This window comes from Nothobranchius furzeri, chromosome 15, assembly GCF_043380555.1.
Source record: "Nothobranchius furzeri strain GRZ-AD chromosome 15, NfurGRZ-RIMD1, whole genome shotgun sequence".
NCBI lineage: Eukaryota > Metazoa > Chordata > Actinopteri > Cyprinodontiformes > Nothobranchiidae > Nothobranchius > Nothobranchius furzeri.
In genome coordinates, this window is record NC_091755.1 from 60,300,685 (window position 1) to 60,313,401 (window position 12,717).

The window sequence follows — 12,717 nt, forward strand, 5'->3', positions numbered from 1 at the left end:
ACTTTTCTTAAATTTTATATCATCCAAAAGGTCATGGTTAAATTTCCAATAGCCTCTAATACTTGGTCTTTAACTCCTTTTAATCTAAGACTTATTAATTTATGATCTGATGGGGCACGAGAGTGAGAAACATCTGTGACATATTGTAATCCATGTGTAGACATTAACCATAAATCTATTCGTGACTGGGAACTCCTGCTAGAATTGGACCATGTATATTGTGTAGCGTCAGGGTTCATATATCTCCACACATCTGTAAGATGGTAATTTGTACTTAAAAATTCAGTAGGTTTGAAACTTATTGATGTAAACCTTGGAGGAAGCCGGTCCATAATATCATCTGAAACATCATTAAAGTCACCACCAATAATTAAAATGGGGTTATTGTATTTTGCTTTCAAAAAATCCAACTTTAAAAATAATTCCGCCGTCGCGCTTAGAAAAGGAAGCAGATGCCGGTGACGTCACGTCATAACAACAGGAACGGTGCTGTTGGGGGACGGACGCGGAGAAGAAAAGAAATGGCGATGCTCGGAGGTTTCAGCGCTGCACAGCACAAGAAAAGTGTCTCTGACGGCAGCAGCGACGTGTCAGAGTTCATGTGTCCAGTTTGTCTGGAGATCTTCGAGAGTCCTGTAAGAACACAATGCGGCCATACGTGAGTATTTGTGCGTTTATTTCCGACCACCCTCCCCCCTATCCCACCAGCGATGCACTGATACGAGTTAAAAACAAGAAGAAAGGCTTCTGGTTTGGGACATCGTAGCACCAAAGCCATAAAACATCGACCATGCGTGTGTCCGCCTGAACTGATACTCTTATTTCGCTCGAACGGATGAGTAATAAAAACACTCAAGGTAGCTAAGTCAGTTTCAGTTTTGTTTACATCATACAGGAGGCCTCGCTTGGGAGTTGTAGTTTGGCTCGTAGTTGCTGTATCTCATTCAACCACCGGAAAAACTACAAATCCCATCGTCATTTTGAGGTGGGGGACTTTCCTTTGGGTTTACCAGAAGCTAAACACTTGAACATGAAATATAAAGATTCACTTTCTGCTTCATCTATCAAATAATAGGAGTCATTAAAAAAACGTGTCAGATTTAACAAGCCACTCACACGTAGGGTTATGCTCCTGTGACGTGTTTGCTGTTTTCTGATTGGTTCCATTCTGTTTTGTTAGGTTTTGCCAGAGTTGTTTGCAGGAATGTTTGCGTCCTCAGAAACCAGTTTGTGCTGTATGCAGGGCCACTCTGGGCCTGTGCACTAAAGCCACCGAACTGGAGGCACTGATCCAGTCTTCTGTGGCAGCCTGTAAGGGATGTGGAGTTCAGGTATGTTTAATTATTAATGTCCAAAAGCTACAACAGGACACATTTTCATGGATTCACGGGAACTGGGGTTGGAAATCTGTTTAGTCACACATGTTAAGACTAAATTTACTGAATTAAGTCTTCGTATTCAGACAAGATAAAAGACTTGTCCCCTTTTTTTGTAATAAGGTTGGCCTGTCCCAGATGAGAAGTCACACAGCTAATTGTTCAAAGTACCAGGAGTACATCGAGGAGGGGGTGAGGACCACTTCCCAGAGCCAGCCTCCAGTTATCAGGTGAGATGCAACACACACATTTGTGACCCAATTCGGGCAAAACTCCAGACATTAGTTATCTCACACACCGCCTGCTGAAGAGCACACCATTGTGCTTTTGTTGTGTTTCGCTGTTCTGTAAGCAGGAGATATTGTGGCTGAGCCTCATCACCAAGTGGGAAAGTAAGTTGTGGCGTGGCAGCAGGTCAGTGTTGGTTCAGGTTACAAGTTTGATGCCAGATAAACAAACGTATTCTCTGAAGGCACAGACTGAAGCTGGTTTTGTTTCATTTAATCAAGGTTTGATACAAATTAAAGGAGCAATCGTTCTTTTCTCCTGGAGACATGTTCATCACTTTTTCACTATTTGTTAAAAGAGTCGGCTCACGACCGCCGAAACCGTTTAGGTCTTCCACGATTATGAAATCCAAATAAATTTTAAAAAATCATCAGAAGTTGGGCCTTACGTGCCGAAACAAAATGGCGTGGTGCTGCAGGTAAAACCACAAGTGAAAGTAAGTTTAAGCAGAAAGATCCAGTAACAGAGTGACGCTTTGGATCAAACTAACATGTTTACGGTTTGCTGGACCTGACGAACCAAATAAATGCGTTTCTTCATCACCTGGTAGTTTAAATTAGCCTAGTGAACTAGACCAAATTCTTGCTTTGCAAAGAATGGTCTAGGCACGCTCCATTGGAACCTCAGCAGCTCCTACCAGGACTCTGGCTAGCCAATCACAGCTCTCTAGAGGGGTTTCAAACACATAAAGAGCTGTGATTGGTCCATAATGGTGGGCCAATCATAGTGCTCTATCTGCTTAGTGAACAAATCACAGAGCTTTATCCGCTTTGTGGGCCAATCAGGGTACTCTATATATGCCTGGTGGGTGGGATGATGCAACAGAGGGAAACAAGAGTATAGCCTGGTTTATGCTTCTCCGTCAGCTCCGCAAGGGACAGACACGCACGGATTGACGGAAGCGTTTTGCTCTTTTACTTCTCCGTCTCCTGGAGAGTGTTGCAAAGCAATTCCCCGGCAGGACAACAGAGGGTGTAGCGCTGTTCTGTGGTGTCCTGTCATGTATCGGTCCAAGATAGTGTGTTTATATAGTGTTTTTTGTGTTTATAAGAGACTTTTAACACGGACATATTTGTCTCTCATTCTCCCACCGCTTCATGCACTCCCCACCTCTAAACCCACGTTTCCTGTCATTTCCGTCCACAAATAAAACGCTTGCTGCGCATCTTTTCTCTCCTCCAGTCACGGGAGAATTAAACGTTCATATTTTTTGAGTTTTTTCGTGAGATATTCTTCAAGCTTCTCCGTGTCTGCCGCTAGTTATCCTCGGCTCTCGTTGCAATGGCGGCGCTGTAAACAACAGCGGCATCCTGACCAATCACAAGCTTGCGTAATCCGTCTCGTTCGACGGATGTTTAAAAAAGTGGGCTCGACTCCGTACGTACTTGCGTGCCCTACGCAAGGACGGATAATGGCGTTGCGTGTCTCCGCACTGACGCAGACGGAGAAGCATAAATCAGGCTTATGTCACATTCATTGTCCAGTGGAATGCGGAGATCATTTGAAAGACAACGGTAGAACCCGCCCCACAACCGAGAGCCGTCAATGGAGCGTGGCCAGACTAAATAATACATTTATTTAGTCTGGCTTGCCAGGCTAAGTTTAAATGCCATAACATCTTTTCACGATAATGACAAATGTTGGAGAGTTGGATGGATGTAGGCAGAATAAAGTCGATTCGATCAGACTAAACAGGAAATATCTTGGTTTCAAATAAAAACTAAATCTAATCAAACCTTTTCTCTCCTGATAAAGATCTTCGGTTTTGCATGCAAACATGTTGGTGCACGTGGCTTAGTGTCGTGAAGTCAGACGCAAGTGGATTTCTGCTTTCTCTATTATTACCACTGACTCTCATTAGGGAGGGGAGGGGGAAAACCAATCACATTTTGTTTCCTAAAATAAAAACACGCACACACTTCTTCCATCGGTCCAAGAGAGGTGATAGATGTGTTTGATCTATGCTGAGATTTTGCAACTGAAAGCTCATTTACTTGGTTTCAATGATAAAAAAAAATGGATCTTGTAAAGTTGAGTCCCAGAGATTTAGTTCCTGCCAGAACTGAAATGAAGTCATACTGACGTTTACTGATTTGTATTCACAAGAGATTAAAAGTGTAATAAAATAGTCATAAATCAAGTTCATATGGTATATTATGATAAACCACAATTACTGTAATGGCAGCTATTTGTTTTTGCTGTGTAACCTTATGATCTGTATGTACTTTTCTTATGCGAGTCACAGATCCTCACTCATGTTTTCATAAAATGTTCCGTGTCTCTCTTCCCCTGTCTAGCGGTTTCTGCAGGTTGTGGGTAGGGTTACCATTATAGTCTGAGAAATAATCCTTGATGGCAACTGGTCAGAGTTATGGTTAACGCATCACATTTATTAAAGTCATCACTTAAGGGATATTCCACCCCGGAGTTAAACGTAGCTTGTTGCCACATTCCCCAGAGTTGGAGAAGTCTGTAAAAACATTCTGTAACAGTCATTTTCCTAATCTGGCAGTAACCTGTTAGCTTTAGCTTAGCATAAACAATGTAAGTGAATGGTAACAACTAGCACTGTCTCCTCCGTGTTTACTGTACACCATTTACAACATTTCACCTTTCTATTTCTATGATATGATTATTGAGGTCCCCAAGAAAAATTAGGATCATTATTGAGAAATGTTTATGAATTATTATAATGCTAGCTGTTACCATTCACTTATATTGTTTAAACTAAGCTAAGGCAAACAGAATACTGCTACATTAGAAGACTGGCTGACCTCTTTACAAAACGTCTTTTCCCACTTAGCTGACTGAGGAATATGGCCACAGACTGAATTTCACTTAGGGTGGAATATCCCTTTAAGGACGGAAGCACCTAATAAAATGAGACGCTAACTTCCTTCTAGTGTAATAGTTGGATGTCTTTAAATATAATTTCTCCTTGTTGACATCTGTATTTTCATTAGTAAGAATACTATTTAGACAAGGATACATTATCTTATTGCTGTGTAGGAATTACAAAGAGGTGCTGTTGAATAAATGTTAAAATGACTTGCCGTACTTAACTCCTATATAGACAATACAAGGGAAACGTAGTACAACAGTAATCCATGAACCCTTGTTCACTGATTGTTCTATTATTATTATTAAATCACTTCAGTTGCTAATGTAATCTGACTCAGTTGGAGCTTATGTGTCTGCTTGATGATCCCAGAGGTGATGAAACAAGTTGGAGATGCCACATTTTTTTTCTTCATATGGGCAAGCCATTGTCCCGAATTCCTTTTTTTAACGTCTTTCAGAATCGCATATATTCCCACACAGGAATTCTCATGCACTTCCTAGGTGGAAACGGAGCTTCTGCCGTGATCCGGGTGCATCCATTCGAGTTAGACTTTTTGTCCATACGGGTCGCACCATTTGTTTTATTTTGGTGATGATGTTGGAGAAGTGTTTCACTCCGCGTTTAATAGTAAAGCCGGTTAACAGCTGCAACCCTAGTCATGACTGTGGACTATCTCTGCTAGCTCCTGTGAGGGTATTCCCAGTGCAGCATAGAGATCTAATCCCTCTAGCTCATCCTGGCCTTTGGGTTCCCAACCCCATCTTTAAGGCTGAGTCTTCCCACCCTGCAGAAGTATCTCATTTTGGCTGTTAGTCATAACCCAAAGCTCATGTCTTCTGGACCAGTAAATCAAAGTCTTCACCTTCCATCTTGGCTTTCTCTTGAACAGATTAGTTTAGTGTGCCCATCACTGCAGCCGCTGCCCAGATTCACCTGTCTGCCAGTGGCGTGTGTGCCCTCTAACTGCAGTGAGGTGATGAATAAATATCAACATAGTGTTTCTGTTTCCTTCCCATAGTTCGGTGCCAAACAGGTACACCTTCTCCTGCCCCTACTGCAACTGCCAGAACCTGGATCAGGATGGCCTGGTTGAACATTGCACTTCCCAGCATGCTCGAGATCCACGCCAAGTGGTAAGGGATCCACATGGTTCTGTGATCGCCCTCATCCTACAAACTGTCTGCTTAAGTCAGTTCTTTGGTGCAGGTGTGCCCTATCTGCGCCTCGATGCCTTGGGGGGATCCTAATTACAGAAGCACCGACTTTTTCCAACACCTTAAGATCAGACACACATTCTCCTATGATACATTTGTTGTAAGTTAAACACTATTAATAATTTAATGTTAACCTTGCCAAATAAACCCTTATTAATTATTTTTTCCTTTCTTCCCTGGCGCTCGTTCATCTTAAGGACTACTCCACAGACGAAAACACAATGATTCAGGAGGCTTTACAGCGCTCCCTTTTGGACAACTGAAGAGCGAAGAACAATCTGGCAGAACCAGAAATTTAGAGAAAACGGGAGGAAATTGTCTTGAAAAGATGCAACTATACACTGTCATCATGCATCTGGTGTAACTGAGCTGCTTTGGGTAATTATTTTCACGGGGATGTTATGTTGTATCTATAAATCTGTAGGTTTAATAAAAAAATCTGTCAATATGTTAAAAAACATTGTTCTGTTTGCTCTAGGAGTGTCAGTGTTTATCCTTTCTTCTCCTCCACTGAGCCTGTCCACTTGATTTGTAGTCAGCATCTCCTTAATTATGTTTTAAGTAATTTGTTTAATAATGAGCAAATGTCATTTAACCAAAAAACTTCCAAAGTTGTGATTAAAAATGTTGTCAATACTTGATGTAATGAGGTGGTTTGACCACTAGGTGGCTAACTAGTGCAGCAAAGACGAACTTGATCAATAGGTTGTCCTATCAGTGAGACGACATCCTGCTTCTGATTGGCTGTGCATGAGAACTCTCTTAAGGCAATGTGTTCCTTTTTCTTGTTGTCGTTTCCTGTCAACGTGTGTGTGAGAGTGATGAATGTTGGTTTTTTTCAGAGATCTGGGAAGAATAAATAACGAGGGTTGAGCAGAGTCAGAGACAGCTGTTTGCTTCATTGTAAAGTTTCTCCTTTGTGTCTTTGTGCCTTCTAGTAGATCGTGTTTCTAACTTCCAGAACTCCACAGGGCTACTTGTTCATGCAAGGCATCTGAGGTCTCATTTGATGAGCCTGATGCTCTTACGTTTAGTTCTAGTGTAGTTGCACGTTCATTACCACAGGGGACAGTAGAGTTCTACTCTATCCATGGTGTCCGGTGACACTCCCAAGCCTCTGAGTTTATACAAGTCATTACATCTAAATTAACAGCGTTTTCCCCACAAATACATGATTTTGTTCATATGCAGCAAATAAAAATGTGTATTTAAAGTAATGGTGTAAGGCTAATCTATCTGAAATACAGCTGAAACTGCAGTTAAGGTGAAATCACTGGACAAATGTGTCACGAACATTAAAATGAACTAGCTGTAATGTTTGGGATAGTCTTTATAATGAGTAAACATGATAAAGTTCATGTGTATTTTTTATTTATATTTCTGGTTTGAATTAGAACCAAACTATCATTTGAAGTTAAATAACTATAACTAGTCTTGTTTTCTGAGTGTTTTGTTTTAATTTGTAAATGTAAATTAAACCAGTTGTCTTTAATATTTATGGTCAGGCTCATGTTAATACCTTCATGCTTTTTTGATTAAACAGCTAAACTGTCTAAACATGCAGTTTAGCAGCTCTAGTGCTGAACCGTTTCACCTTCACAGCCGCTCCTTGGTTAGGCCTATGGATGCTTTCAGTCTAGTTTTAAAATGTGTCATCATGTGTGTTTCTGGTGTATAGTAACATTTTCTTCTTTCTTGGGGTGTGTGTGTGTGTGTCATTCTCTTTTGTCAGCTCTACTGCCAGGAGGTGTTAAATCCTGATGAATTAAAGCTCTTTAATTATTTAAACCCTGGCCCCGGAGATCAGGTGCTGCAACTTATACCTGTGTGTGTGTGTGTGTGTGTGTGTGTGTGGTGGGAGGAGGAGTGGATAACCATGTTGTGTATGATGACATAAGGAAATGATGAGCTGTGTGGAAAACTCCATATTTGGTTGTTTTCAGAATAAAGACAAGAATTGTAAATTTGATGTAGAATAAAGAAGAGCTTTCCACAAAACTTCTGAGTCCTCTTCAGTCGACATCGTTCACATGGGAGATTAAATCCTTACAGCTTCTAAATCTAATCGTCAAATTATATCACTGTTATCTACAAAGAGACTAAACTTCATGTAAGCTCCCCCACCTCCTCGTTTCTTATATTTTCATCCCTTTCACCCTAATCGGGTTTTTGCTCCTGGCAGATGCAGAAGTGATGTTAGCTGAGAGAGAGAGAGAGAACTAACGAGATACCCAAGTGCTTCTGGGCAGGAAGGAAGTGGAGTCTAAAAACATGGCAGAAAGAAGTCTTTCTTGTCTGTTTGGTGGCACATCTTAAAAGGGAGTGAGAAAGGCGGGGAATGTTAAAGGTAAGAAGGAATAGGGGGAGGAAAGGAAGAGAAGTGAACACATTGAATAAAAATTTCATAAAGTACTGTGTGTGGTTTCTTTGATGAAAGTGTGGATGGTGTGTGTGAAGTCTGCAGGCTCCGTGGAGGCTGCAATTAATGCTACATGAAGCCAAAGGGCTCAGTGAGAGGCACACGGGTGCTCCATTGTTTGGAGCTACATCTTGAACCTTCTTGTCCACCTTTGATTAAAACCTGATCACGTGGGCTCAGATCCTGGATGCAATTAATCTGATTTTTTGTTTTCTAGATGCAATTCCTTTGTAGTGAAGATAAAAACCAATATCTGAAAATTACACTAAACAAGTTTGGTTTTAAGGAAGTCCCATCAATCAAAGGCATTAACTTGTTTGCATGAGTGGCTGCTGTCATAATAAGTTTGCATGTACGATCTTAAAAAAACATTTAACAGTGCAAGACTCAGAAACTCCTAAAAAGCTTACATCTCCCTCTCTCAAGTCTTTGCTGAGACAGGTATCTGTGATGAGGTGTGTGTGAGGAAAGCACTGGGAGTTCGCTCACCCAAAAATTCCTCAAAGTCAGGAGAAACAGGAAGAGTGGGAATCCTGCTTCCCGGGTTACTGCAGCACCGCGGCAGGTCGGTCCTCGCAAATGTTTGAGCAAAAAGTGCCAGTGGGCTTCCCCGACATCAATACTGGTTCTACACCAACTCGTCTTCCGCTTTTAAACTCTTAACAACCTGCCCTTGCCATGCACACACTCACACACGCACACACTCACACACATGCACACACTTGTGTTTGCCTGAGAGCATCAAGTCTTAACTTTGATTCTAAAATGCCTGCAACCAACTTAATCCTGCATCAGCTGAACTTGCACACGTTGTGTAGCAGGTGTGTTTTAACCTTTTAGCTCTTTAAACATGAACTCGGAGCTGCCACATACAAATCAGAGGATTTTCATAACACCGTGTTTGTTTTTCTGACTGTAACACATATTCAGAGCACCTTCTGATTGTTCTGACATCTTGCTGGAAATGAACTCCACTGACCATGATTCCCCTCTTGGAGGTTTGAAAGTTCCCAAAATGCACTGTTCCTGCAGAAAATCTTCTGCTGGAAAATGAATATGAAAGATATGAAACGCTGATGACTCTCAGGAGAACTGCTAATCATTGCCTCTTCATTTATTTATTTATTTGAAATCCAGGCAGCCACTGTGCTAATATTTGAAAGTTGGGCCCTTTAAGGTGTAGAAGAAGGTAGGGTGATAAAATCCCAGTGTGTGTGTGTGTGTGTGTGTGTGTGTGTGTGTGTGTCACACACAGTAGAATATCACACCAAGTGAGGCGATTTGATCTTAAATCTTGCTCACCCTTCTCTACCCCCTGTGGAACAACTAAGATGTGCTTGGAAGAGAGCGAGGCCCACGGCTATTATTCTCCCATTAATTTTTCCATTTGAAATCAAACCTCGATGGGCGTGCATGAGGGAATAAGACGAAGGGAGAGGACCAGAGTGGGGATAACCTTATCCGGAAGGAGGTTGTAGCTGCATTAATGTCCAATAGGGGAGGCAATCTTACTTTCACAAGAGCTCCTGTTGGACTCTCTGCCAAAGCTTCTGGGTCCAGATGAAACAAAACAGGCACTTCTCCGCCTTCCATCAAAAGAAATGCATGCAAAAATTTCAAACAGCAATTATCCCGAACACATGAACAATTTAGAGGCCCTGTTAACCTCCATCTTACCTACCCACACAAAAACACACCTCCTCGACCTCATCCTTCCTCCGCGAGTCCCCTTCAATCCCAGTCCTTCCACCCCACCTTGTTTTTCCTCCGTCTTTCTTTGAAAAAGCGCCAGCACTTGCTAATCTGTCAATCAGACGTTGTCCTGTTGTGGCAATGATGAGGGGAGGGAGGAGGAGGAGAAAGGGGGTTCGGCGTGAAGGTGGGCATCCATCTCCAGCAGCTTGGCGTTGCTTGATGATTAACCAGGCAGGTAGTGAGTGAAACTGCTGACAGCAGAAACACACTGACAGCTGATTTGAAAGACAATGCTTCGGCTCCCTCTACTTAACTTGTCACGGCAATGAAAGCACCTTCTCAATTAACTTGTGACGTATCTGGAAGGATGGAGGGAAACATGGGTTAGGTCAACACAAACACGCAAACTGATAAAACACAACTGAGGAAGTGGAAAATCGGGTATCTTTTTGAATCGAAATGACCCAAACACAGCTTCAAAAGTAGCGTTGGTGCAGTTTGGGGGGTTCTGATCTCTGGGCTGGGCTCTAGCGATGGTTGAAATGTCACAACCAGAACAACAAATGAAACAAAGCCCCAGCATCTCAGAGTTTCTCAGATTAATAATCCAACACTTCCCAATTATTAACTGCCCCTGTAGTGTAACCTTTGTATTCAAAGCTTCCTCCACTTCCTGCGCTTTGTATCTTGTGTCTTTACAGGAGGGAATGAACGATGCAGGCAGATCTGTCAGTAAAACACACCCCCCCCTTCCCCAAACAGTGGTGGCTGCCCATAGACAGCCATCCATACACCTCTACTGGTTCCTCCTCAGCTCAATGAGTAACCAACCTGCAGGTCCTGAATCAAACTGCTGACAAGCATGGGAAGGTGGGGGGAACGATGGGCAGAGAGAAGGAAACAGAGGGGAAGACAGAGATGACAATGTATTCATTTTAGCCACGACGGAGCGCTCTCCTGTTCATCCAGCCTCTCAGCCCTCCCCTCCCTAACCCCCCGTCATTTTGCCTTCCCACTCTTTAAGTAGCATCCTTTGATGGGACGTCCCTGTCTCTCATCCTGTCCCCTTAGACAGATGAGAGCTGTCAGTGCTGTCATCACTGCCCAGCTAAACATTAATGACTCTCTTTGCCTGACAAGTGTTGGCGGGGCAGCGAAGAGGTGAAAGGGGGACACCTCTGCACAAAACCAGGGATGAAAAGGAGAAGTGATGGCCTTCTGTGCTTGACAGATTTGGTTTTGTCTCTCTGAACTTGTGTACGTGTATGTGTGCCATCAGCAGATTCCTGGCCTGACGTGAGAGTTTTATTACCCTGTTGTTCTTCTCAGAGACGAACCTCTTTCTATTCCACTGCCCTTCATCCTTCCATTCCACTCATTTCTGACATTCCTTCAAGTAGTGTGTATTTTTTTGGGGGGGGGGGGTAAACATCCTGGACTTTGATGCTGGCAGCAGTGACGGTGCATCAGCAGATGAATGTTGGGAGTCATTTCAAAGGAACAGGAAGGATAGAAGATAGCAACGAGTGCATTTTAACGTTTGACTTATTATTAAATTACGCTGTATTTGTAATTTATTTTGGGCATCCCTCACCTTTCCACTTTTTACTGGTTTCTTCTCTCACTCCTGCTGTTGTCACTCAGGCCCCTTTTCCCTCTTCTCTCCTTTGAATTATTAACTCCCCAGCTCATAGAGTGAATGGGTACTGCTGAGTAGACACAGAACCGATCAGGCTACTCGTTGGCCACTTTGGATGTGACACATCCACTGAAGGGATGTGTCACATCCAAATGCATGCATGCAGATCAAAAACTTACAGAAAGTTTTATATATTCCTACTTATAACAAATATTGCTTCAGAGACGTGTTTGGAGTGAGTTTTCTCATTTGTTCATTCAATAATTGCATCACACTTTCCAATGGACAATGTATAAATGGAGGTATATAGTACCTATTTATGAAAAAGTAAAAGCCTGTTTAAAACAAACCATTTGCTAACTGGGATGTACAGGGGTCTCCCGCCTCTCGCCTGACTGCTGGAGATGGAGCTCCTCACACACTCAGGAATAAATGTTCTGAAAATTAAAGTGACATTTGAGATCTTATTTTTTGCATGTTTTTAAAACTCAGTGTCCGACATTTTTTGCATTATTTTATAAAAATACAAAAAAGCCGCAAACCTACTTAAACAATCGTTTGCAGTTACAGAAAAACTGGTGATTAGAAAGACCTTAAATGTAGTTCATAATCTTCCGAGGCTGTCCGGTATGCCGTTAGAAAATCTAGGAGATAAAACCTGTTGGAATTACTAATAACCTTCCCAGGTCTGGCTGTCAAAAAATGACTTGAAAATCAAAGCTAAACAATCCTAAATCAGACAGATAACCAATAAACCAATCCTCCCTGAATGAGATCCAGAGTTCCTTCATGGGAGTGGGAGAACCTAACTGAATAATAAGGTGCTTCTAGCGATGTCCCATTGGTCCCCAAAGCCACTATCCTGCACATTTGAGATGTCTCATAATATGCTTAACAGGTAGTTTACCATAGAATCAGGTGTTTTGAAGCATGGATTTACAAAATACATGCAGGATAGTGATCCTTAAGGACCAGGATTGGATGCTTTTTAATACACCAATCGTGCTGATGGAGTGACCAAACATAAACTCAGGCTTTGCCGAGCATGTAAGCTTATTTATGAGAAGACTTTTCTCTGTGATTGTTTTAACTAAACTTTAAGTCTAAAAAAATAGTTATTTTACTTTATTTTTAATCATTATTATTATTTGTTTGTTTTGTCGAAGGTTTGTGAGGAATAAATCCACTTAAGAAATTTCTAAAATGTAACCAGATTTGGAAAAACTGAATTTCTAAAGCGCCGA

At 41.9% G+C, this 12,717-nt stretch overlaps 1 protein-coding gene across 1 annotated transcript; it reads left to right on the plus strand.

Moving 5' to 3' along the window:
* The first annotated feature begins 233 nt into the window (after positions 1-233).
* On the plus strand, positions 234-6,598 carry rnf114 (ring finger protein 114). The gene is made up of 6 exons (XM_015968068.3): positions 234-658; positions 1,181-1,331; positions 1,500-1,606; positions 5,525-5,639; positions 5,713-5,820; positions 5,918-6,598. The coding sequence occupies exons 1-6, from the start codon at positions 453-455 to the stop codon at positions 5,981-5,983; spliced, it is 753 nt and encodes a 250-aa protein (XP_015823554.2). The 5' UTR covers positions 234-452; the 3' UTR covers positions 5,984-6,598.
* The last annotated feature ends 6,119 nt before the right edge of the window (positions 6,599-12,717 follow it).

Coding starts and splice junctions, on each gene's coding strand:
- rnf114 (XM_015968068.3), top strand. CDS start 453: ATGCCGGTGACGTCACGTCATAACAACAGGAACGGTGCTGTTGGGGGA. Junction 5,640..5,712: donor CTCGAGATCCACGCCAAGTG/GTAAGGGATCCA, acceptor TCTTTGGTGCAG/GTGTGCCCTATCTGCGCCTC. Junction 5,821..5,917: donor TCTCCTATGATACATTTGTT/GTAAGTTAAACA, acceptor GTTCATCTTAAG/GACTACTCCACAGACGAAAA.